Raw genomic sequence first — 22,274 nt, 5'->3', positions numbered from 1 at the left:
GAGTTGGGAGTGTGAATGAGTCGGTGGGTAACTGGGTATTATTATGGGATAGATTCCGTGATTGAATGACAGCTAAACATCGCTTGCCTCACTTTTATGAGATTCTATGATTTTTCTCTCTCATTTTTTTAAGACTTTTGTTTTTTATGTTAGAATTTTGCAAAGAGATAAAAAAGAAATTGCTTTTTCCAAAAGCCGCTTTCTTCCCCCTTAAAATTTTATTCCCACACTACACGTTTTACTTTACGACTAAGCTCCACCTCTTTCCTATGTCCAAACGGGGCTCTTCGGATCCCCATTAGAAAGAGAAAAAAAAAAAGCACTTTTATCGGGGGAAAAGAGTTAAAAAAATTATGACCGTTTTTTTCTTATTTTCTGTGTAATATTTGGAATTTATTGAAAAAACAAAGCAGAGGAAGCTGTGTGTCTCTGAATTTTGTGGGCCTGTGATTGGCTGGACACGAAAGCCCATGACATGGCATTCGACATAACACGTGAAGCCCATAGAAATAAACTGGCGGCTATTATTGGGACCTTGTAGGGTCTTTAATGCAACAGAAATATTTCAAAAATATCTATTAAAACGGTTTCACGCGCGCTTGGGGAGCGTGGCCGGACTGTCCCCATTGCCATATGCTTGCAAGCTTATTGAACTTGGAAGTGGGGGTTTCGTTATGTGACGCGTAAGAGTTCAAACTTCAAAGATGTCACATGCACAATGTGTCGATTTCGGTTCACTCTTGATAGGTTTTTGATATCTAGCGAATGTTTTCGGTGGGGATATCAATGGGCTGGTTGAAAATGAGGATCACCTGCTATTGTTGGCTAATTACTAAACTTATGTTCAATTATTTTGATTCAAGAATGAAAAATAAAACAACTCAACATTTTGTTATGAAATTTACATCTAATAATAGATAAGCATAATTTTTTTGGTCAATTATTAACCTATAATCACCATATAACGTATTGAAAAAAAAAAAATTAATGAAGAAAATACATAATAAGAACAAGTATTGACATTATTAAAACTTACTAAAATAAAAAGAGTAGACATGATTATTATTTCAAAAATCAAGAACTTTGCATAGTTTGTTATCATAACTATCCAAAATATCTATTAAGCAATAAAGTCAAAGATGCTTTGGACTTGGTAGATTATTCTGAGATAATGTCGGTCATGTTTAAATAGTTTACCAAGATATTTAGTTGTTTATAAATAAATATCGGTAAATTTCTCTGAAAATTAATATCGATTTACCTTTTAAATCAATCAAGTATCTATGCGACAGAAAAAAAAATTGTGGATTAGGTATTGATCTTGTTAGCAAGGTTAGCAAGATTTAGCTAAAACAAATACTTAGAAGCTAAGATTGAAAGAATTTTGTGATGGAAGTGAGGGGAACTACGCAAGAGTATGTAATAAATTATTATTGTTACATCATTCATCATAATTGGAATTAATTAAGCAAATTAGTATTGTTTGCTAATCTTGGGAAGCAAAAAAAAAAAAAAGGTGGAGAGGAAATTATCCAAATTAGTATTGTCTTATAACAATCCAATCCCGTATTCATCCTTTGTAATGAATATCATTGCCAATATATTTAGTCATTTATTTACAAATATTGGTAAGATTCCTTACAAATAAATATCAATTTGCTTTCTAAATCAATCAACTCTCTCTCTCTCTGCAACAAAAACAGAACATATGGACAAACAAATCAATTTCAATATCCCCTTGTATCTTGTTTGTTTTTATAACAATCCAATCGCCTATTCATCTTTTGCAATGATCCAATCCCTTTTAATTTGTGGATTAGGTATTGATCTTGTTATAAATGTGGAGGATTCATAACATATTAGTTAGAAAAGAAAAAGAAAAAGAAAAAAATGAAAACCGCGACACGCGCCACATGGGGATGGTGGGCATAGGCGTTTTCACCTTTCTTTCTTTTAAGCAGAGGAGATATGTATGACTTACGCACACAACTGTTCCTTCAGTTGAAGTTCTAGAGCGAGAAACAGAGAGAGAGATAGTGGTTAGAGAGAGAGAGAGAGAGAGAGAGAGAGACACAAAGAGAGTAAAAAGGCAAAACAGAGAGAGAGAGAGAGAGAGAGAGAGAAAAGATAAAAAAAAGAGTTTCAGAGAGCTTGAAGCACCTCATCTCCATCACCTTCTTCCTCTTCTTCACCTGACTTCTTCACCTTTTTCCACATTTCCGCTCTACCTTTCTTTTTGCTTACCAAGGTTAGCAAAACAATACCAATTTGCTTAATTCCAATTATGATGTAATAATAATATATTTATTACATACTCTTGCTTACTTCTCCCTCACTTCCATTACTAAATTCTTTTAATCTTAGCTTCTAAGTATTTGTTTTAGCCAAATCTTGGACTATTCAATCCCACTTCTCTTTCCACAAAAAGCTCTCTGCATTTTTCATCACTTCAATCACTTCATTTTGCTCCAGCATTTCACTTGGTTCTGTTAGCTCCCCCCAGCAAAGTCCATGTAATTTTATGTCTCTGTTTTTTTTTATGTGTTTGTGAGGTTTTGATTTGTTTTTGGGTTCCAAGTTTCTTCAGCTGTTGAGCATTGATAAGATCAGGGGCTGTTTTTGTTTTCATATTATTATTATTATTATTATTATTATTATTTGTAAGTGGGTTTTTGTTTTGGTTTGATTTTCAGATTGGAGTATGGTTTTGTGAATGATTGCTTGGGAAAAAAGGAATTGAAAATAAAATTGGTATGAGATCAATGGGGACGAGAAGATCTGAATTGGAGTACAAGGAGCTGAAGATCTGCGAACAGGTTTTGATTGGGTTTGTATTGATTTGCTTGGTGCAAGTTTCGCTTGGAGCTACTAATACGCAAGATGGTAAGGAGTCAACCCATTTTCATATATTGGCTATTCTTCAGCATTGAGATTCTTATGTGTTTTTGTTTCCCAAGTTCTAACTGGTTGATAATCTATTGAAGTTTACTTAATGAACACTTGTTATCTGCATTTACTTTTCAGTTGCGGCGATTAACAGCTTACATGCTGCACTCGGCACGCCCGTTCTTCCTGGGTGGACTTCTGCTGGGGGAGACCCTTGTGGGGAAGCATGGCAAGGGGTTCAGTGCAATGACAGCACAATTACATCAATGTATGTTAATCTAAGTGACCGACTTGTTTTATTGGATGGATGATTCTTAACTTGTTTGTTGGCAGTGGTCTTATGAGTCATGATTATATGGTTTTGCAGAACTCTTAATGCTGCCAATTTGGGAGGAGAATTGGGTGAGAACTTAGGATCGTTCACTTCAATCAGAACAATGTAAGTTATACTCTCCTTCTCTCCCTGACGGGGTGAGTGAGTTTGTTGTTTTATTGTGTATTTTCATTTGCTGATGTCTTGGAATATAAATGGTTTCTTTTGTTGATACATTTCTGGATTACTGAGCAATGTTTTTGATGTTTTGCGTGCAGAGATCTGAGCAACAATCATATTGGTGGAAGTATACCTTCCATTTTACCTGTTACCATGCGAACCTTGTATGTTTCCTCTTTATGAAACTATGTATTTATACATCAAACATAATATACTAGCCTGAGAATGCTTATTATATATATATGACTATTGTGCACACCTGCTTATGCAAAAGATATGATGGTCTTTACCTTTGGCAGTTTTCTTTCAGCTAATCAATTGACCGGAAGTGTCCCCATTTCTTTGGCTTCATTGGTTGAGCTCACAGATATGTAAGTTGCTTGCTTTATTTCCAGTTTTAATGCCTAGTAGAGCGGTTCCCATGTTTTTTTATTTCTTTTATATGTGATTTCTCACTTTAGCTGTTTTGCCAATCAGGTCTCTTAATAATAATCTCTTAACTGGTGAAATACCAGATGCGTTTGAAAGCCTTACAGCGTTGATCAATTTGTAGGTTCTTATTCTAAACTCTCCAGAGTTGTACTTTCCATATTTACTTTTATAAGCTACTAGTAGCTGATACACACTTATCCTATTTCAGAGATTTGTCTGGTAACAATTTGAGTGGGCACCTGCCACCCTCTCTAGAAAACGCTAAAGCTTTGACCAGTCTGTGAGTATCTTGTCTGAGTAAGCCATTAATACTATGCATATTTTGTCTCGGTGAATGAGCTAACAACTCTTTTGGCAGACATTTGCAGAACAATCAGCTATCTGGAACACTTGACGTGTTACAGGATCTTCCCTTGACCGATCTGTAATCCTCTAAAACAATATGTTTAATTGTCATTTGTAGAATCTTGTAGGATTACTTTCGGTTTTTACTGTTTTCCATCTTATATCTTTCCCATTATAAATGAGTTCTTCCTTTGTTGAACAGGAATATAGAGAATAACCTATTTGCTGGACCCATTCCTCCAAAGTTGCTGAGCATCCCAAATTTTAGGTGGGACTCACTGAGTATAAAAGTTTACGGTTTGGAGTGATTACTTGCAGTTTCATTCACACTATAATCTTATTCTAAACTGAAGCATTAGGATTTTGTTGCAGTTAATTTAGAGAATCTAAGTTTCTTCTTGTGGTTATACATTGTTGTCGAGAGAAGTAGAAGCAATTTATAATCCGAATCCTTTTAAATGCAGAAGTGATGGAAATCCATTAAATTCGTCTATTGCTCCAGTCCCTCCACCCACATCTCCGTTGGCTCCGTCACCTCCTTCGACTACACCACCATCTCCTTATGCCTTTTGGGGACCACCTTCTGGAAAAACACCACCTGGTAAAACACCACCTGGAACACCGCCCGCATCTGCACAAGAAAAATCAAATTCTGGAAAAGCAAATAGCTTTTTTACTACTAAAAGGGTAGTTGGGATATCAATTGGAGGGGTGTTTGTACTTATTATTTTGGTACTAGTAGTTTTGTTTCTTATGCCAAGAGCTACCAGACGAAGAGGAGAGTCTGACGACAGAATTTCCAAGCCGCATCAAATAGGAGCTTATCGCGACAGGGAGAATCCACCCATGGATAATGGGTCCTTGGTTCAACCAAACAATCAATTACAGAAAGGTTAGCAGCTTCTCTCACATTTTTGTTCAATCTAATCTCGATTAGGCTGTGCTTTCTAGGATCATATATGCACTTTAGTAACGTGACTAGCTAAAATTTTGATGAACAGTTCCGAAAGAGGAAGTTATGAGGCCCAAAGAAGATAATGAAACAGAACCCCGAAGACCATGGGCAATGCCAAAGTCAAATGATGAGCAAGATAGAAATGTCCAAAGACCATGGGCAATACCAAAGTCAAATGATGAGCAAGAGAGAATTGTCCAAAGAATGAGCGCAGTACCCAAACAACGAGATGGTCATGTGGTTGATATGAGTCGACTTAATTCGTTTTTGATGCCTCCTCCCCCTCCTCCTCCGCCACCCCCTCCTCCACCACCATTTCCTGATGAGAGGGTCATTGTAAAGCCAATTGTACCAACTGAAGTCAAGACAGTGAAGCCTTCCACCAGAAGTCTAAACCTCACAATTTCTGCCAAGTCTTTCACCATTGCTTTACTCCAGCAATATACAAACAGCTTTTCTCAGGATAATCTTATAGGATCGGGCATGCTGGGAAGTGTCTATAGGGCTCAGCTTCCTGATGGAAAGGTTTCTTTCTTAATTAAGAATTGGGTTCATTTATTGCTAAGCATCTACATCATTGCTGAGACATTGACTGAAATTTGTCTCGGGTTGATTTAATGCTTCATGCTCCTTCTGTCATAAGTTTTCTGCCAACAGAAAACCATTTTCCCCTTCAATATAAAATGATATCAATTGATGTATAGAAATAGTCCATATGCATTGAAAACAAGCTGTCAAGCTTGATAAACAAATAGAGGATTGCATAAGAACAATTGGATTGCACCTTTAAGCAGATATGCAAATATTATATAGACTGAAATTAGATGGAGTCTAACCTACATTGTGCTAAAAATTAGAAAGAGTCATTGTTTTGGTTTTTTGGTTGGTTTTTGTATGCCTTGGATTTCCAGAAGAACAGCATAACTATGTTTTCTTAGTGTATCTTAATTCTTGTCTAAGCGATGTAATGTCCAGCTTATGCATTAGTTTTGGTTTTTAGTTTTTTATAAAGAGGGAAATACAGGTGACTTTTTAAGTGATTTTATCTAGCGCACTTAGTTACTTGTAATGATAAACTTTGGTAAATTCATCTCTTCCTTTCATATGATGAAGCAGTTTCCTACGTCACATATGCATAGAAGAGTTCAGAAACTGATGTTAATCTTTTCTTTCTTTGTTTATGCTTTTGTAGCTACTTGCAGTCAAGAAATTGGACAAGAGAGCTTCCAATCAGCAGAAGGATGAGGAGTTTCTTGAACTGGTAAACAACATTGATAGAATCCGGCATGCTAATGTTGTAGAGCTCATAGGTTACTGTGCAGAGCATGGTCAAAGGCTTCTTATCTACGAGTATTGCAGTAATGGTTCACTGCATGATACTTTGCACTCGGAGGATGAATTTAAGAAGAAACTATCGTGGAATACTCGCATAAGAATGGCACTTGGAGCTGCAAGAGCTTTGGAGTGAGTACCAATTTCTGAACCTACTCATCTACACTTACATTTTTCTTGATCAAATTCTGAAAAGAAGATTATGAGGAGTCTAAACCTGTCTTTGTTTTGTGTGAGAAGGTATTTACATGAGGTCTGTCAGCCACGTATTGTACACAGGAATTTCAAGTCTAACAACCTTCTCCTTGATGATGACCTTTCTATCCGTGTTTCTGACTGTGGCTTGGCTGCCTTAATATCATCTGGCTCCGTAAGTCAGGTAAGAGATGATGCTACTAAGATGTAATTACAAAAGTGAAACTCTATTAAGCAATCTGTGCATTCTTGAGTGACCCAATATGTGGACTACTTGGTCCCAGATAAGTTTAAATAGATTAGGTCTCCTTTGACATGATAAACCTTTATTTTATTTTCATTGGTTAAGTTACGTCTTCTGATCTTGAAGCATGCTATTGGACTGTCAGTCTTAACTTGTAGCTGTTTTTGGAGAAAAGGCGCGAAATTTCTCAATATCCGTTTAAGCCTATGGTTACGGAGCTCACCCCTACTACTACTTACTACTGCTAAATTGTTTCATACTTACAGTTGTCAGGGCATCTGCTATCAGCTTATGGTTACGGAGCTCCAGAATTTGAGTCAGGAATTTATACTCATCAGAGTGATGTTTACAGCTTTGGTGTAGTGATGTTAGAACTATTAACAGGCCGAAAATCCCATGACAGGTGAACAAAATACATATTCCAGTCGTAAAGGCTACCGCTTCAATTCTAAATAAAAGCTTAATTTTTCTTCTTGTTAACAATTGAAATATAGGACACGGACTCGAGCGGAGCAATTCCTGGTTAGATGGGCCATTCCCCAGCTTCATGACATTGATGCATTATCAAGGATGGTCGATCCCTCTCTAAACAGAGAATATCCCACAAAATCCTTATCACACTTTGCTGACATTATATCTCGATGTGTTCAGGTGAGCAATTTGTTGTGAACCACCTAAGACGTCTTAATTATTATTATTTTTTTTTTTTTGCACCATCTGGGCCTGTAAACATAGCTCACCCGAATCCATACCCAATCATATGTCTAACATCAAGTGAACTTTACAGTCGGAGCCAGAGTTCAGGCCGCCAATGTCTGAAGTTGTTCAGGACCTATTAGACATGATACGAAGAGAGCCTCGCGGCAGCGGATCAAGTGAAGACTGACCTGTGAAATAAGATTCATTGAATTGATTATCAAGGAAACAACGATGAGGACATACTAGTTGTCACTGCTACAACCAACAAGATACATCTCTCCTAAAAAGACTGCAGATGATGCTCCAAGTTAACACCACCAAAGTTCACATCCCTCTGGAGTTCTTACTGCCATCAACTACATATAGTTGCGGATGTCAACAGTCAATAGTTCGGTGTTCAATCTTCTGTGATCATTCGATTATTTATTTTGACTCGTGCAATGAAGTGTGTGCTGCATAAATGAGCTAACCCAATTATTTGTGACTATAACGTCTTGATAGTGAAACATTTTCCCCGTGTATTGCTTGATGCTTTAGGAGCTTGGTTTCTACTGATTCAATTATTCAAATTTAATGATCTATTCCATCACAAATATTTGGATATGAACTGCCAAACATCAACATCAAAGTCATTGTTTAATTGATCTTCATCTCTGATCTACTCTTTTAACTATATTTTCGGTTCAACCAACACTTCTTATACCAAGCATGCAAGACAAGATGAATGAAATTAATGTTATATTATTAGTTTAAGCCAAGCACAATTCGCTGCTTGAAGATCGGCTATTATCTACTTCAGCCGTTAATCTACGCCATTTTTAAAAGTAATTTTATTTGTGAGTGATTGTGACTTTTCTTGGAGAGCGTTATTCGCGCTCCTACAAAGTAAGAGCGGAAAGGTGGAGCGCGAATAGCTCAACATTTTCTCACTCTAAGTTAGTTTACAAAAAGAGTATTGTATCTAAAATGCGTATCATAACCGGCCAATACAATATTTTTTTCTTCTTTAATATGAAATAAACCTTAAAATTTGTCACCTTTAGTTTTTGGTCGAGTAGTGTGGGAGTTCCAATTATATTTAGTCACTAAACAAATAAATTTTTTTTTTTTTTTGAAGTTGACTCATGGAAGCAAAGTTGGTATATAAATAAGCTATGAAATCTTGTTCTCTCTTTCACCCGCGTAATTTGCCTCTCTGATGTTTTCCGTTCCAGTTTTCCCAGGAGACGCTTCTTTATCTCTCTCTCTCTCTCAAAACCAAAACAAACTTCTCTTTCATTTTCACGTCCAATGATTCCATAACACTCTCATTCCCATTCCCATTCCCAAGTCAGACTTGCACTCACCGGAGGAGCTTGGATCGCCTGCTTCGCTCCCATGAGTCGTTACGATGCTAACCCCTTCGCTGAGGAAGATGTTAATCCCTTTGCGGTAAGTCACAATGTACACCTGCATGTTCCTACTATTTGTATCTATGGACCAACAATATCCGGCTTCAAATCTTCAATGTTTTTGCACTGATTTGGATCTCTCTGTTTGGCATGCATCTGATTCCGTGAATTTGAACGCATAATGTAGTTATTTTCATCTTTAGTTTAGTGGCTTACATTACCATGAAAATGAAAAGAAACAATAGATTCGGATCATAAGCGATTTGTTTTGTGTTTGGTCGTGTAAAATTAAAGAACATGATCAGCCAATGAAGATTAAAGAGATTTGACTTGGATGAACAGCGATGATGTTTGTGTATATATGTCTGTGTAGACTTGTTGATGTACATGGCTTTTCTCTTTTTGTGATCTTCCTAGTCCTTTTTCTTATTATATTTATGCTACATTTTCAGGATGGTAAAGGTCTTTCACCCCTTCCCCCTGAACGCTATGATCGCGGTGCAACGATTGATATACCTCTTGATAATTCTAGGGTAGGTTGCCTTTGCAAGATGCTGAATCACAGCATAGACTTGTTTCCTAATAGTTTTTTTTTTTACTTCAGAGTTTAAAAGACCAGGAGAAGGACCTCAAAGCTAGAGAGGCTGAATTGAAAAGGAGGGAACAGGTAATTGCCGCTATAACTCAATGCTGGTTCTGCAAATTGTAATTTCTGCACTGTCTAAAGGAGATAGCTAGACCGTTGCTTTATCCTCAAACTATCTTGCACTATTAGATATAATTATTTCCATGACGATTAGATTCAGTGACTTGTTGACTGTCTATGTTGGTGAACAAAATGTTCTTTTATTTTTTAGACACTGCCTTTTATCTTAGCTTGAATGGTGTTGAACCATGGTTTACATTCGCTTACAATTTTCCAATTGGTGCGGCATTGATTAATTTCATGCTTTAGAAATAGTTAATCTTTTATTTAGTAACCAGAGTATATAATGTCATCATCTTGTTGCAGGAAATAAAGCGGAAAGAAGAGAACGTAAAAAAAGGTTTATCCATTTTCCTATATGTGCCAAAGATAAGCTATGAGATCAAAGTCCAATTACAGATTTGTAATTTAAGATATAATCCCTTGTTTTGTGTTGGCAGCTGGAGGTTTTAGTACCGACAAAAACTGGCCTCCATTTTACCCCATCATTCATCATGACATTGCAAATGAAATACCAATCCACCTACAGAAGATCCAGTATGTTGCGTTGACGACATATTTGGGTACGTTTGTTGCTGTATACATTCTTCTGTAATAATTGTCAGGATCTGAATTTGCTTTTTCTTTATTGCTTTATGTTCTCTATCTAAAGGTCTTCTAATTAAATCAAGTCAAATTGTTCTGTAGCTTCAATTGACTAGGTTTATTACATTTCTCAGGTTTAGTTGTGACTCTGTTGTGGAATATTATTGCGGTTACTGTATTTTTGTTCCATGGAGGAGGTTTGATCTATGACTTGGTGTAAACCTTTAACCATTATAAATAAACTGCTGCGTATCTTTGTCTAAACTTGTCTACTCTTGTAGGTATAATCAATTGGATAATGTCTGTTATCTACTTCGTAACAACTTGTCCTCTTGCATATTTTCTCTGGTATCGCCCTCTTTATCGTGCTATGAGGTACTTACAATTCTCTGGAATGCCCTTGTTTCCGCATCACTACACAATAACTGTATATAAGGCTAGGCCTATGAAAATGATTACCCATTTGATGATTGTGCACTTCTATATGGTTGATCGGAGTTGGCTTTCAACCAGTCTGCTTCATACTTTACTATCTACTCAGAAGGTGTTAATGGGAAAATGCACTCTCTTCTACTCTATGTTATGATGCTAAGAATGCTCATGACGCATCTTTGTCCTATAAATTTTGTTTCTTTTATCAGTTATTGTAATTGTGTGCCATCTATTACAGGACCGATAGTTCCCTAAGTTTTGCTGGGTTTTTCCTCTGTTACACTGTAAGTTTATATTGTAGTTACTAGTTATATTATCTGCATTCAAGATAATAAGAAAATTCTCTTATCTGCCCCTGGTTTCCTATTTGCAGTTCCATATTGGATTTTGCATCTATTGTGCACTTGCTCCTCCAATTATCTCGGGAGGACTATCTCTTACGTGAGTTTTTCTTAGCTAGTTATCCATATATTCTACTCGGATTTACTAATGACTGCTTTCAAAATGGATCAAAGATGCACACTTGCTTTAGTGAATATCTTGCATCAATGTCCACCGCTCTCCTATAATTTTGATAGGGTAAAATCCTCATATAGTACCCGAATTATCACGAAATGCACTTTTTGGTACCTACAAATATTTTTTAGGGAGTCTAGTGGTACCTGTACTATCCCTCCATTAGCCCTTATAGTACCTCCGTCTATTATTCCGTTAAAAATGCCTATGTGGCGGTCATGTGACACTCATGTGACAAAAATAGCAAGGGTAAAATAGTCTTTCATTCATATTTAGAAATTATAGAATTTAATATATTGAATATCTATAATTAAAGAAAAAATTTGACACATAAAAAAAATAATAATAATACCCAATTTATTCTTCACTATTCTCGAGATACTTGGGGAAATTAATTTAAGTACTTCTAGTTTTCTTTAGTTTTTTTTTTATGAAAATTTAATATATATATTAATTTGGGTCAACTAATGAGATAACTTTTTTCTCGAACAATTAATAGGATTAATCAATGGAGATGGTACGTAAATCTAGATATTCACTACATTCAATTTTAGGTCTTTTTTTTTAACCTAGTTTAATTTATTTTAATTTAGTTTAGTTAAAAATTTGTAAAAGAAATATAAAAAAATAGGTATTTTACTATTTTACCCATACTTTAACGGAATAATTGACGAAATTACTAAGGGCTAGTTTGGGATTGCTGTGACTTTTAAAAAAAACTGCTGCTGCTGTGTTGTGAGAATAATTAGCTGTGAATTAAAACAGTTTCGTGTTTGGTAAATAATATTTTTAAAAGTGCTGTCAGTACATAAAATAACTGCAGAGTGTGTTTTGATCCACAGCAGCTTCTAAAAGCAACCTCTAGGCTGCTTCTAAAATCTGCTGCCAGTGACCTATAACTTTCAATTAAAGCTGCTTTTTATTTATTTACCAAACACAATAAAATCTAAAATTTTGAACAAAAGCTGATTTTTTTAAAAGCGAAGCAATCCCAAACGGGGCCTAAAATGGCTAACGGATGGATAATACAGGTACCACTAAACTCCCTAAAAATTTATAGGTATCAAAAAGTGCATTTCGTGATAATTCAGGTACCATATAAAGATTTTACCCAATTTTGATATCATGCAAATCTCGGCCTAAGGATTTCTACCATTGCGAAACCAAGGTTTATTCTAGTAGTGATCACCATCTATTTTTAAGTTCCTTTTACCATTGTCAAGAATGTACATTCATCACATTAATTTCCTCGTAAATATTGTTTTCTCTTTCCACTGAAGCTGATTTTTCTACGGTGTGCTTGTGTGGACAGAGGTATTTTGTCTGCAATAGCATTAATTACTCTCAACCAGGTTACGGTTGCGGTAAGGTTCAAGCTTTCGATATTCTATGTTGGTTTCATATTGTTTCAGTATTCTCTTATTATGGGAAGAACTGTGCTGTTAGCTTGCCATTGTTAATGGTTTGATCTTGATGAGCTGATGAATTTTCGGCAGATATTTTTCTTCATTGGATTTGGGATGTTTGTCATCGAAACACTAATGAGCATCTGGGTTCTTAAGGTCAGATGATTAACTGACTGACATACTCTCATCATCGGTGTTTTTTTCCCCCTTCGGAGAAACTTATTCTTGTTTCATATTTGCAGCAAGTATTAACCTACTTCAGAAGCAGTGGCAAAGCTCAAGACATGAAGCGTGATGCTGTAAGGGCAGCAATATGAGAGTGGATGCATGCTTGATTTTGTTCTCACATATATAGGTTATTTTTTTGGTCCAATGTCTTCTTATATAAGTTACAAAATGAGGAATTATCACAAACCAAAGAGTTTTGGATGCTTCATAACTTGTTATGGTTGTGCAGTCGGATGATGATGGCTCTTTTAGCCCACCTAGATATATTGTTTATAGTTTTCACCATATCTGATTATAGAGAAGACTGTTTATGTTTTGGTACTTATGCATGTCCTTGTTACAACTTTGTAAGTGAACGCTTTGATAGCTCTACATAGATGTGATAATTTGGATGAAGAATTGTGTACATTCAAAATTTAAATATATTATAGCTCACTTATCAAATGATTTTGAATTACGAAAAATGAGAATCACTCAAATCTGTAGAAACCATTCATGTTCATCAGTAAATATAACTTTGGTCATGCTAAAAGCTACGTGAGTTTATTCCTGCATGTGACTTCATTTTCATCATTTGAACTAATTAACAAATGAACGATGAAAGTGACAAAAACACATAGATGAAACTAACTCGGAAACAATCAAATGGAAGAAAATTAAAAGATCCCTTGAGGTTTTTCTCCCGCCATAACAGTCATAATCATCATCTTCCGGATAAGAGATTAATTCATGGATTTTCCATCATAAAAGGACAAAAAAATAAAATAAAAAAATCAGTTGAGATAGAAACAGAATTCAGAAAAATCAGAAGAAAAGAACAAAGAGTTTGAAAGTTTCCTTCTGACGATTTTACCCCTAAAGGTTCCTCTTTCTCCCGAACCATCCCAAGGGCAGTAGCAGGAAATGAAAAGGCTCAAACATTAACAAGCTCCTCCTCCTCCTTCTCTTCTTCTTCCTTTTTCTCTCTTAAACCCTAATTACTTTCAGAGCTGGAAAACCGCAAAGTCCCAAAGATTCAAACTTTAAAGGCAGGAAGAAGATGCTTCACTGCCAGAGCTACAATTCCAGAGAATTAGGGCAAGAAAGTCTCCACAGCTCAATGCAAGGCCACACCTTTTCACCAAGTAAGCTTCAAAACCCCCAATCTAATTTCACTACTAGGCCTCTTCTAGGGTTTCGTTTCACTCCCCACAACCATAGCTTAGCTAAAACCCAACTATGCCCTGTTCCAATTTCTCAAAAGGGTAGCTGTATTGTGGGTTCACGACCTCAGAAGCAGGGTTCAAGAGGGTCTAGGGTTTATGTAGGGTTTAAGCTTCAGTGTCATTCGAAAGCATTGGTTTTACCCACGAAGGTTTCTTTAGTTAATGGTAAGAAGAAGAGGTATGGAGGCGTGTTGCCTTCGATTTTGAGGTCTTTGGAGTCTGAAAACGATGTTGAAAAGGCACTCAAGTCGTTTGGGGAGAGTCTGAGTGCGAAAGAACAGACTGTGATTCTCAAAGAACAGAGGAGCTGGGAGAGAGTTCTTCGTGTTTTCGAGTGGTTCAAGTCACAGAAAGAGTATGTGCCCAATGTGATTCACTACAATGTGGTGCTTCGGGTGCTTGGTAGAGCTCAGAGATGGGATGAGCTGAGGCTTTGTTGGGTTGAAATGGCGAAAAAGGGTGTCCTGCCGACTAACAATACGTATTCCATGCTTGTTGATGTGTATGGGAAAGCGGGACTTGTGAAGGAGGCCCTGTTGTGGATTAAGCACATGAAGCTAAGGGGACTTTTCCCGGATGAGGTTACAATGAATACGGTTGTTCGGGCATTGAAGAATGCAGAAGAGTTTGATAGGGCGGATAAGTTTTATAAGGACTGGTGTACTGGGCGGATTGAGCTCGATGACCTTGAGTTGGATTCTATGGCTGATTCTGTGATTGGTTCTGTTTCGGAACCTATTAGTTTCAAGCATTTCTTGTCCACTGAGCTATTCAGGACTGGTGGGAGAGTTTCCACTTCAAAAATTATGACCTCAATGGATACAGAGAACTCTATTCAGAAACCACGACTTACATCTACGTATAATAGTTTGATTGATTTGTATGGAAAGGCAGGGCGTCTGAATGATGCGGCTAATGTGTTTGGAGATATGATGAAGTCTGGAGTGGCAATGGATGTTATTACTTTTAATACTATGATCTTTACTTGTGGAAGTCATGGGCATTTGTTGGAGGCGGAAGCTTTGCTTAGTAAGATGGAAGAAAGGGGTATATCTCCTGATACAAGAACTTATAACATTTTTCTATCTCTGTATGCTGATGTGGGGAACATTGATGCTGCTCTGAACTGCTACAGGAAGATCAGAGAGGTAGGTCTTTACCCGGATATTGTATCTCACCGGACTATTCTTCATGTATTATGTGAGAGAAACATGGTCAGAGATGTGGAGATTGTGATTGAGGATATGGAGAAATCTGGTGTCTCTATTAATGAGCATTCTCTTCCTGGTATCATCAAGATGTATATTAATGAAGGACGGCTTGATCAGGCAAACTTACTTTATGAGAAATGTCAGTTAAACCGTGGGATTTCATCAAAGACGCATGCAGCAATTATAGATGCATATGCTGAAAAGGGACTTTGGACTGAAGCCGAGGTCGTATTCTATAGGAAGGGAGATTTGGTTGGACAGACGAAGGATATTGTGGAATACAATGTTATGATCAAAGCGTATGGTAAGGCAAGGCTTTATGATAAAGCTTTCTGTCTCTTCAGGGGCATGAAAAAGCATGGGACTTGGCCCGATGAGTGCACTTACAACTCTCTCATCCAAATGTTCTCCGGAGGTGATTTAGTGGACCAAGCAAGGGATCTTCTAACAGAAATGCAGGAAACTGGTCTGAAGCCACAATCTCTAACCTTTTCTGCTCTTATTGCCTGCTATGCTCGCCTTGGCCAGCTTTCGGATGCAGTTGATGTGTACCAAGACTTTGTAAAGTCAGGAACAAAGCCAAATGAGTTTGTGTACGGTTCTTTAATCAATGGATTCGCAGAAACTGGCAGAGTTGAGGAAGCACTGAAGTATTTTCACCACATGGAAGAATCAGGGATAACTGCAAATCAAATAGTTCTGACATCTCTGATAAAGGCGTATAGTAAGGCGGGAAGCCGTGATGGAGCAGAAGTGTTGTATGAGAGGTTGAAAGGTTTTGATGGTGGCCCAGATGTTGTTGCATCTAACAGTATGATAAATCTGTATGCAGATCTTGGTTTGGTATCTGAAGCCAAATTGATTTTTGAAAATTTGAGAGCGAAAGGTTGGGCTGATGAGATAGCGTTTGCAACCATGATGTATCTGTACAAGAGCATGGGCATGCTTGATGAGGCCATTGATGTAGCAGAGGAAATGAAAGAATCGGGTTTAATAAGGGACTGCGCTTCATTTAACAAGGTGATGTCATGCTATGCCATTAACGGGCAGCTACGTGAATGCGGTGAATTATTGCACGAGATGGTAACTCGGAAACTGTTGCTTGACAGTGGAACTTGTAATGTATTATTCACAGTATTGAGAAAAGGAGGTATTCCCATTGAAGCTGTAACCCAGCTAGAGTCATCTTACCAGGAAGGAAAACCTTACTCTAGACAAGCTATCATCACCTCTGTATTGTCTCTGGTTGGTATGCATGGTTTGGCACTCGAGTCCTGTGAAACATTCACAAAAGCTGACATAAATCTTGATACTTCTCTCTACAATGTTGCGATATATGCTTATGGTGCAGCTGGGGAGATTGACAAGGCTCTGAACATATTTATGAGAATGCAGGATGAAGGTGTGGAACCTGACCTTGTAACGCATATTTTCCTAGTAGGTTGTTATGGAAAAGCAGGTATGGTTGAAGGAGTGAAGCGAATTTACAGCCAGCTGAAATATGAAGAGATAGAGCCTAATGCGTCCTTGTTCAGAGCTGTTATAGATGCCTATACAGATGCCAATAGGCATGACCTTGCCAAATTGGTTAAGCAAGACAGGAAATATGCATTTGACTCGGAACATCATGTAGATTCCGAAACCAAAGATGAGTTTGATGGCACTACTTCAGAGTTTGAGGATTGATAATATTTGAAGTGATAAACTTGTAACGATGTCACACTGTACAGAAACAAGCATTAGTGCATGCATCTAACACTCTGTATGTATGTTAGGAAACAGCTGAATGAAGATTGTACAGAAAGTACTGGATTTTTTTGGAACATGTATTGTATTCTCCATTGTACGATATAACATGCCAACACTGAATGCAACTTGTGCTGCTTTATATATCAATTTCATGCCGGAGCAATTCTCTGTGGCTGTTTGGTTTTCGAGTCCCCCCAGGCCCCAGCTCTGCATCTGAAGCCACTTCTAGTTGTAGGTGAATTTTTAACATGGTTTACTAGTAGGTTAAGATTAAGGGTCCTTGTCTGGTGGTAAACCATACATAATGAGACGAAACAAAACTTCTTATGAGTTCAAAAATGTACAACTCCCGTTTTTTTATTGAAGTAAGAAAAACGCAGAATACATGGGATTTTTGTTCTGAGCATTTCATCTCAAAACAAAAGCTGTATTGTACCAGCCTACCAGGTATCAAAAGGGGCAATTGCCTCCACCTGTTTCTTGCATTGCATGACGTCCAATATCGAGGACATGAAGGAGTTCCATGAGGGATGCCAATTGCTTCTGATAAAACTATACTCCAGCCTCCAACATGGGTTGATACCCAACTTTTGATTCACTTCCGTCTATTCTCGTTTTCACACAATGTCCCCAAACAGCATTAAAATCTATTTTTCTAGGTATGTGCACATCACCAACATGAAGATGAGAACCCAATCTACTATTAGATTCAATCCAGCTCTTAGCCGGAGTCTTCTTAACTCCTCTATCTTGCATCAGCTTGGCAATCTCCATGGCATCATCCCATCGGCCTACTGATCTGTAGACATTAGCTAGAAGAACATAACTCAAATGGTAGTCAGGTTCAAGTTTTATCATTTTCTTGGCTATGCGCTCTGCAGTAGCAGAGTTCGTACAGGTTGTGCTAGCACCTAGAAGAACTGCCCAAAGGGAAGAATCATTTCTACACTCTGCACTCTCTATTAAATTCTCTGCTTCTTCCAGTAGCCCAGCACGGCCGAGGAGATCAACCATGCAACAATAATGTTCAATCCCAGGTTTGATCCCATACTCTTTTGTCATCAAGATAAAGTTCTTTCGCCCTTGATCAACCAAACCTGCATGACTAGATGCAAATAGAACCCCAATAAAGCTGATGTAGTCAGGCTTCATCCCCTCTTTAATCATCTCATCAAATATTCCAAGAGCTTCTTCACCTTGGCCATTTTGAGCAAACCCACAAATCATCGAGTTCCATGTAATCAAATTCCTAACTAGCATCTGGCTGAAAACACTACGGGCAAAATCTATGCAACCACATTTTGCATAGAGATTAACTAGGGCCGACTCAACAATCACATCTCTCCAACCACACCTTCTCACATACTGGCAATGAACCTCTTTCCCATGTTGTACAGCCGCCAAGCCTGCACACGCACGAAGAACAGTTCCAAAGCAGTACAGGTCAGCCTCTTCCATCTCCCTGAAATGCTTAATGACAGACTCAAATTCTCCCGCTTGACAGTACACCCCGAGCAACGCAGACCACGAAACAGAGTTCTTCACGGGCATCCTATCAAAAACACGCCGAGAATCATCTACACTCCCACATTTCCCATACATGTCAACCAAGCTACTCTCCACAACCACATTTCCACAAAGCCCGTACGTAACGACCTTCGCGTGCATTTCTCGACCTTGCCTCAGCCTCAGCCTCCCCAGATTGCCACAAGCAGTCAATACAGTCCCAAACGTAAACCCATCCGGGAACAACCCATGACATCTCTGCATCAAATAAAAATACCCCAATGCTTCCCTAAACAAATCGTTCCGCGTCAGCGCTGAAATCACCGACGTCCAACAGATCGCGCCCGGTTCAATCATTTCATCAAATAGCTGGCGTGCATCCCCCGGCCTATGGTTTCTCCCATACATGTCAATCAAAGCAGTAATAATGACCGGATTCGAATCAAACCCACGACTCACAACCACTCCATGCAAGCACCGGCCGAGGCTGTAGTACCCGACCTGCGAACAAGCCTTGACCACCGCGGATACAGTGAAGTCATTCGGCTCAATCCCGAAACTGACCATCTCCCAAAACAATGCAACTGAGGTAGCAGGCTTTCCGGCGCGAACGTACCCGGTGATCATCGACGTCCACGATATCACGTCCCTAAAATACAGAGCATCAAACACTCTCCGGGTTTCGGACATGTCGGGGATCAGCTTGAAGTACAGAGACAGCAAGCTGTTCCCGACGAACCGGTCGGTTTCGAGGCCCGACTTGATGACGTGGGCGTGGATTTGGAGGCCTTGGGTGAGAGAAACGGCTCTGGTGCATGTCTGCAAGAGTGAAGCGTAGACGAGTGGTTTGAGGGTGATTTCAGAGGGGTTTATGGAGTTGAGGATTCGAATCGCATCGAAAAGTAAGCCGAATTTGCAGAGGTGGAGGATTTGGGATTGTTTGGGTGGTGGGTTTTGGGTTTTGTGGAGATTGGAGGATATCAGAGAGCTGCAATGGCGCTTGGAGAAGAAGTAGAGCTTCATGAAAATGGGGACGACCACGCCTCTATTTTAGCTCAATGGGCTAGAATCACTTTACCTAAAAAGTTTAGAATTGTTGGGCCTAAGAGGATGAACCATGTTTACTAGGATATCAAGAGGTAGACCCAAAAAAACTTACAAAGATATGCATGAGCGTAGAAGACACTATGTAATGTATACGGTAAGTAACTGAGCATAAATATTATGTTGAATCACTCTTGAATGTAAATTGAATGTGAAAAACAAAATGACACAGCTTAAAAATAATTTTTTGTACTTTTAAATTTACATCTAATGGTGATTGAACCTAATTTTCTTAATCAATTACTGACCAGGTGAACATTATTAATGCAATATAATTTAATATCGACAAATGAATAACTGAAATGTTCTTTCATTCTTAAATCATCATATATGTAGATAATTTTTAAATAAGAATTGTAAAACAAAATGACACGCTTGATCATTTGAACAATACAGACAAATATAGCTTGTTCCCTGACTTAACTTCGGTTAATTAGTTGTTGTAATGTTGTATGACTCGTGATAATCAAATGACAAAATTATATCGGTTCTTTTTTGCACCAAAGAATAAAGACCAAATCATGTCTGATGAATTTGTAGCTGCATTTGTTTTTCATTTCTTTTGCATGAATAGTTCTTGAAAACAAATCTAAATACAAAATTGTATGAGTTTTAGAGTATAGACCCACAAACTTCACAAAATAAACTCTATAGTTCAAAAAATTTGAAACAACCTCTGCTGTTTAGCTGTGGTATTAGACACAATTTAATAGATTGGTTTGAAAGCAGACTTATACGCTCTAGAAACATCTTAATTACTGTAACTCTAATAATTAAAACTCGAAATAGAATTTTAAACAAATTATATATTGGATCCTTTCAAATCGGTACACATGATTTTATGATGTTGGGACAAGCTGAGCTTTCTGTTTTAATGTGAAAGGATCAAGTGATCAACCAAATGTGAAATCCAAACAACCAACCAAATATTAATGATATACCGAGAATTTGGAATCGTTGGGCCTAATAGGATGAACCATAATTCCTAGAATATAGGAGCTAGGCCCAGAAAAAACTTATTAGTGGATGTGAACATAATGTTGACATTTTGAAAAATTTTCTTTCATTCTTATATCAAACATAGCCCTTTTAATGATGACCACTAAAATGAGGACTAATTGTAAACTTTTGTGCTAGACTCACTTTTCGATCATATTTTCTCAAATCAACCGTTAGATGTTTAGATATTTATGTGTAGACTATTTATGTAATTTTTCAACCAAATTGAAAATCATTAAGACATTCATAATCGTGATTTATCGTTTATGAACATGAAATGTTCATATTTAGTAGATTTGGTTCGTCAATTGATTTATCTAGTTCGGTACCTTAATTATTAGCAATTTGGAAGAAAATTTTCAGAAGTGATCTACTCATGCATACATAAACATCTAATGGCTGATTTGACATAATATAATCGAAAAGTGGGTCTCCCAAACCGTTGATTAGAAAACCCTAAACTAGTTCTCATTTTATTGCTCCTCATTAGAAGGGTCCTCATTAGAAATAAGGCTATATTGATAATTTCAAAATAAAAATTTGTAAGACAAACAAAAAAAAAATGATTATTTGAACTATACAAGACTATTCGGCTGGGCTCTAAGAGGTGGTAGGTTAGTGCTGGCGTGGCGGTCATATGCTCTATTGGTGTACTTAATTGGTTTCAGGACTCCTTGAGATTGGAACTTCGCTCTCTGCTTTGACGTCGGTGTGTTTAGATCCTTATTGTTTCTTTATTTGGTGTTTTTATTAGTTGCTGGATCTATTTTCATATATCAAATAAGTCTATACTCTTTTAAGTCAACGTTAACGTCTTGAATTCCAATTAGTATCTGAATTTGGGTATTGGTTAATTGTCCATAGGACCTAGTTTCCTGCCGGCTTAAGACCGTGCATTTTAGTATTAGCCTGTGTTGATGTGATCAAGAGATTCTGAGATGACCCATCCGATGGCTTGCTATTCTAGTCACCTATCATTATTGTTGTTTTTTGGTTAATTTGACTCAATCAATTGCCCAATCTTGCCCCATATATTGTTGGATCTAATGACTTGTCAGTCTCTCCTCTTTCGAGTGAGGACTCTCATAATTAGTCTTGATGTGTATTGTTGTGGTAGTATTTCCTTAATTGAGGTTGTATTTGCGGTCTGTATGTAATTGCAGATTATTTGAATGAATTTATTTTTTTTTTAAAAAACTATATATACGAATATAGCTTGCTGCATGACTTATTTTTGGCTAATTAGTTATTTTATGACTTTAGATAATTAAATGACAGAATTATATATATATATATATATATATATATATATATATATATATATATATATTTTTGCACCAAATAATTTAGATCATATCAGTTCCGATGAAACTGTAGATACATTTTTTTATCATTCTTTTGCATGAATAATAGTTCTTCAAAACAAACCTAAAACCGCAAAGTGTACGAGTTGTTGAAGTATAGACTCACAAACTTCACAAATAAACTTCATAATTCAAACACTTTAAACGACCTCTACTATTCAACTATGGATGGTTTACAATTTTATAGATCGGTTTGAGAACAGATCTATACACTCTAGAAATGTCTTGATTCTTGTAACTCTCCGATGATTAATTAAAACTTGATATAGAATTTTAAACTAATTATATATG

General features: G+C 37.2%; 4 protein-coding genes across 6 annotated transcripts; 3 read left to right on the top strand and 1 right to left on the bottom strand.

Annotated features, from left to right (window-relative positions):
- Positions 1-2,003: 2,003 nt before the first annotated feature.
- On the top strand, positions 2,004-8,141 carry LOC133726143 (protein STRUBBELIG-RECEPTOR FAMILY 3-like). 3 transcript variants are annotated; one of them, XM_062153619.1, is made up of 17 exons: positions 2,004-2,248; positions 2,694-2,883; positions 3,025-3,154; positions 3,254-3,325; positions 3,478-3,543; positions 3,679-3,750; positions 3,857-3,928; positions 4,020-4,091; positions 4,170-4,235; positions 4,359-4,424; positions 4,621-5,048; positions 5,158-5,636; positions 6,304-6,575; positions 6,684-6,822; positions 7,149-7,285; positions 7,377-7,533; positions 7,670-8,141. In XM_062153619.1, exons 2-17 carry the CDS (start codon positions 2,754-2,756, stop codon positions 7,766-7,768), a joined length of 2,457 nt encoding a protein of 818 aa, XP_062009603.1. In that variant the 5' UTR covers positions 2,004-2,248; positions 2,694-2,753; the 3' UTR covers positions 7,769-8,141. The 3 variants fall into 3 exon arrangements, with proteins under 3 accessions (XP_062009603.1, XP_062009604.1, XP_062009605.1); XM_062153620.1 differs by lacking the exon at positions 2,004-2,248 and adding an exon at positions 2,256-2,513; XM_062153621.1 differs by lacking the exons at positions 2,004-2,248; positions 2,694-2,883; positions 3,025-3,154 and having other exon boundaries at positions 3,690-3,750.
- A 488-nt stretch (positions 8,142-8,629) lies between these two features.
- Positions 8,630-13,217, top strand: LOC133726149 (secretory carrier-associated membrane protein 1-like). The gene is made up of 12 exons (XM_062153626.1): positions 8,630-9,012; positions 9,425-9,505; positions 9,577-9,639; positions 9,985-10,018; positions 10,119-10,241; positions 10,398-10,460; positions 10,545-10,638; positions 10,934-10,979; positions 11,069-11,136; positions 12,524-12,575; positions 12,708-12,773; positions 12,860-13,217. The coding sequence occupies exons 1-12, from the start codon at positions 8,959-8,961 to the stop codon at positions 12,932-12,934; spliced, it is 819 nt and encodes a 272-aa protein (XP_062009610.1). The 5' UTR covers positions 8,630-8,958; the 3' UTR covers positions 12,935-13,217.
- A 509-nt stretch (positions 13,218-13,726) lies between these two features.
- LOC133726142 (pentatricopeptide repeat-containing protein At1g73710) lies at positions 13,727-17,177 on the top strand. Its single transcript, XM_062153617.1, has one exon. It carries the CDS (start codon positions 13,885-13,887, stop codon positions 16,945-16,947), a length of 3,063 nt encoding a protein of 1,020 aa, XP_062009601.1. The 5' UTR covers positions 13,727-13,884; the 3' UTR covers positions 16,948-17,177.
- A 154-nt stretch (positions 17,178-17,331) lies between these two features.
- Positions 17,332-19,773, bottom strand: LOC133726144 (pentatricopeptide repeat-containing protein At1g03540). The gene has a single exon (XM_062153622.1). It carries the CDS (start codon positions 19,537-19,539, stop codon positions 17,563-17,565), a length of 1,977 nt encoding a protein of 658 aa, XP_062009606.1. The 5' UTR covers positions 19,540-19,773; the 3' UTR covers positions 17,332-17,562.
- Positions 19,774-22,274: the final 2,501 nt, after the last annotated feature.

Source organism: Rosa rugosa, chromosome 1 (assembly GCF_958449725.1).
Source record: "Rosa rugosa chromosome 1, drRosRugo1.1, whole genome shotgun sequence".
NCBI classification, from domain to species: domain Eukaryota; kingdom Viridiplantae; phylum Streptophyta; class Magnoliopsida; order Rosales; family Rosaceae; genus Rosa; species Rosa rugosa.
The sequence above is the reverse complement of the archived record's forward strand: the minus strand, read 5'-3'. Positions and strand labels throughout refer to the sequence as shown.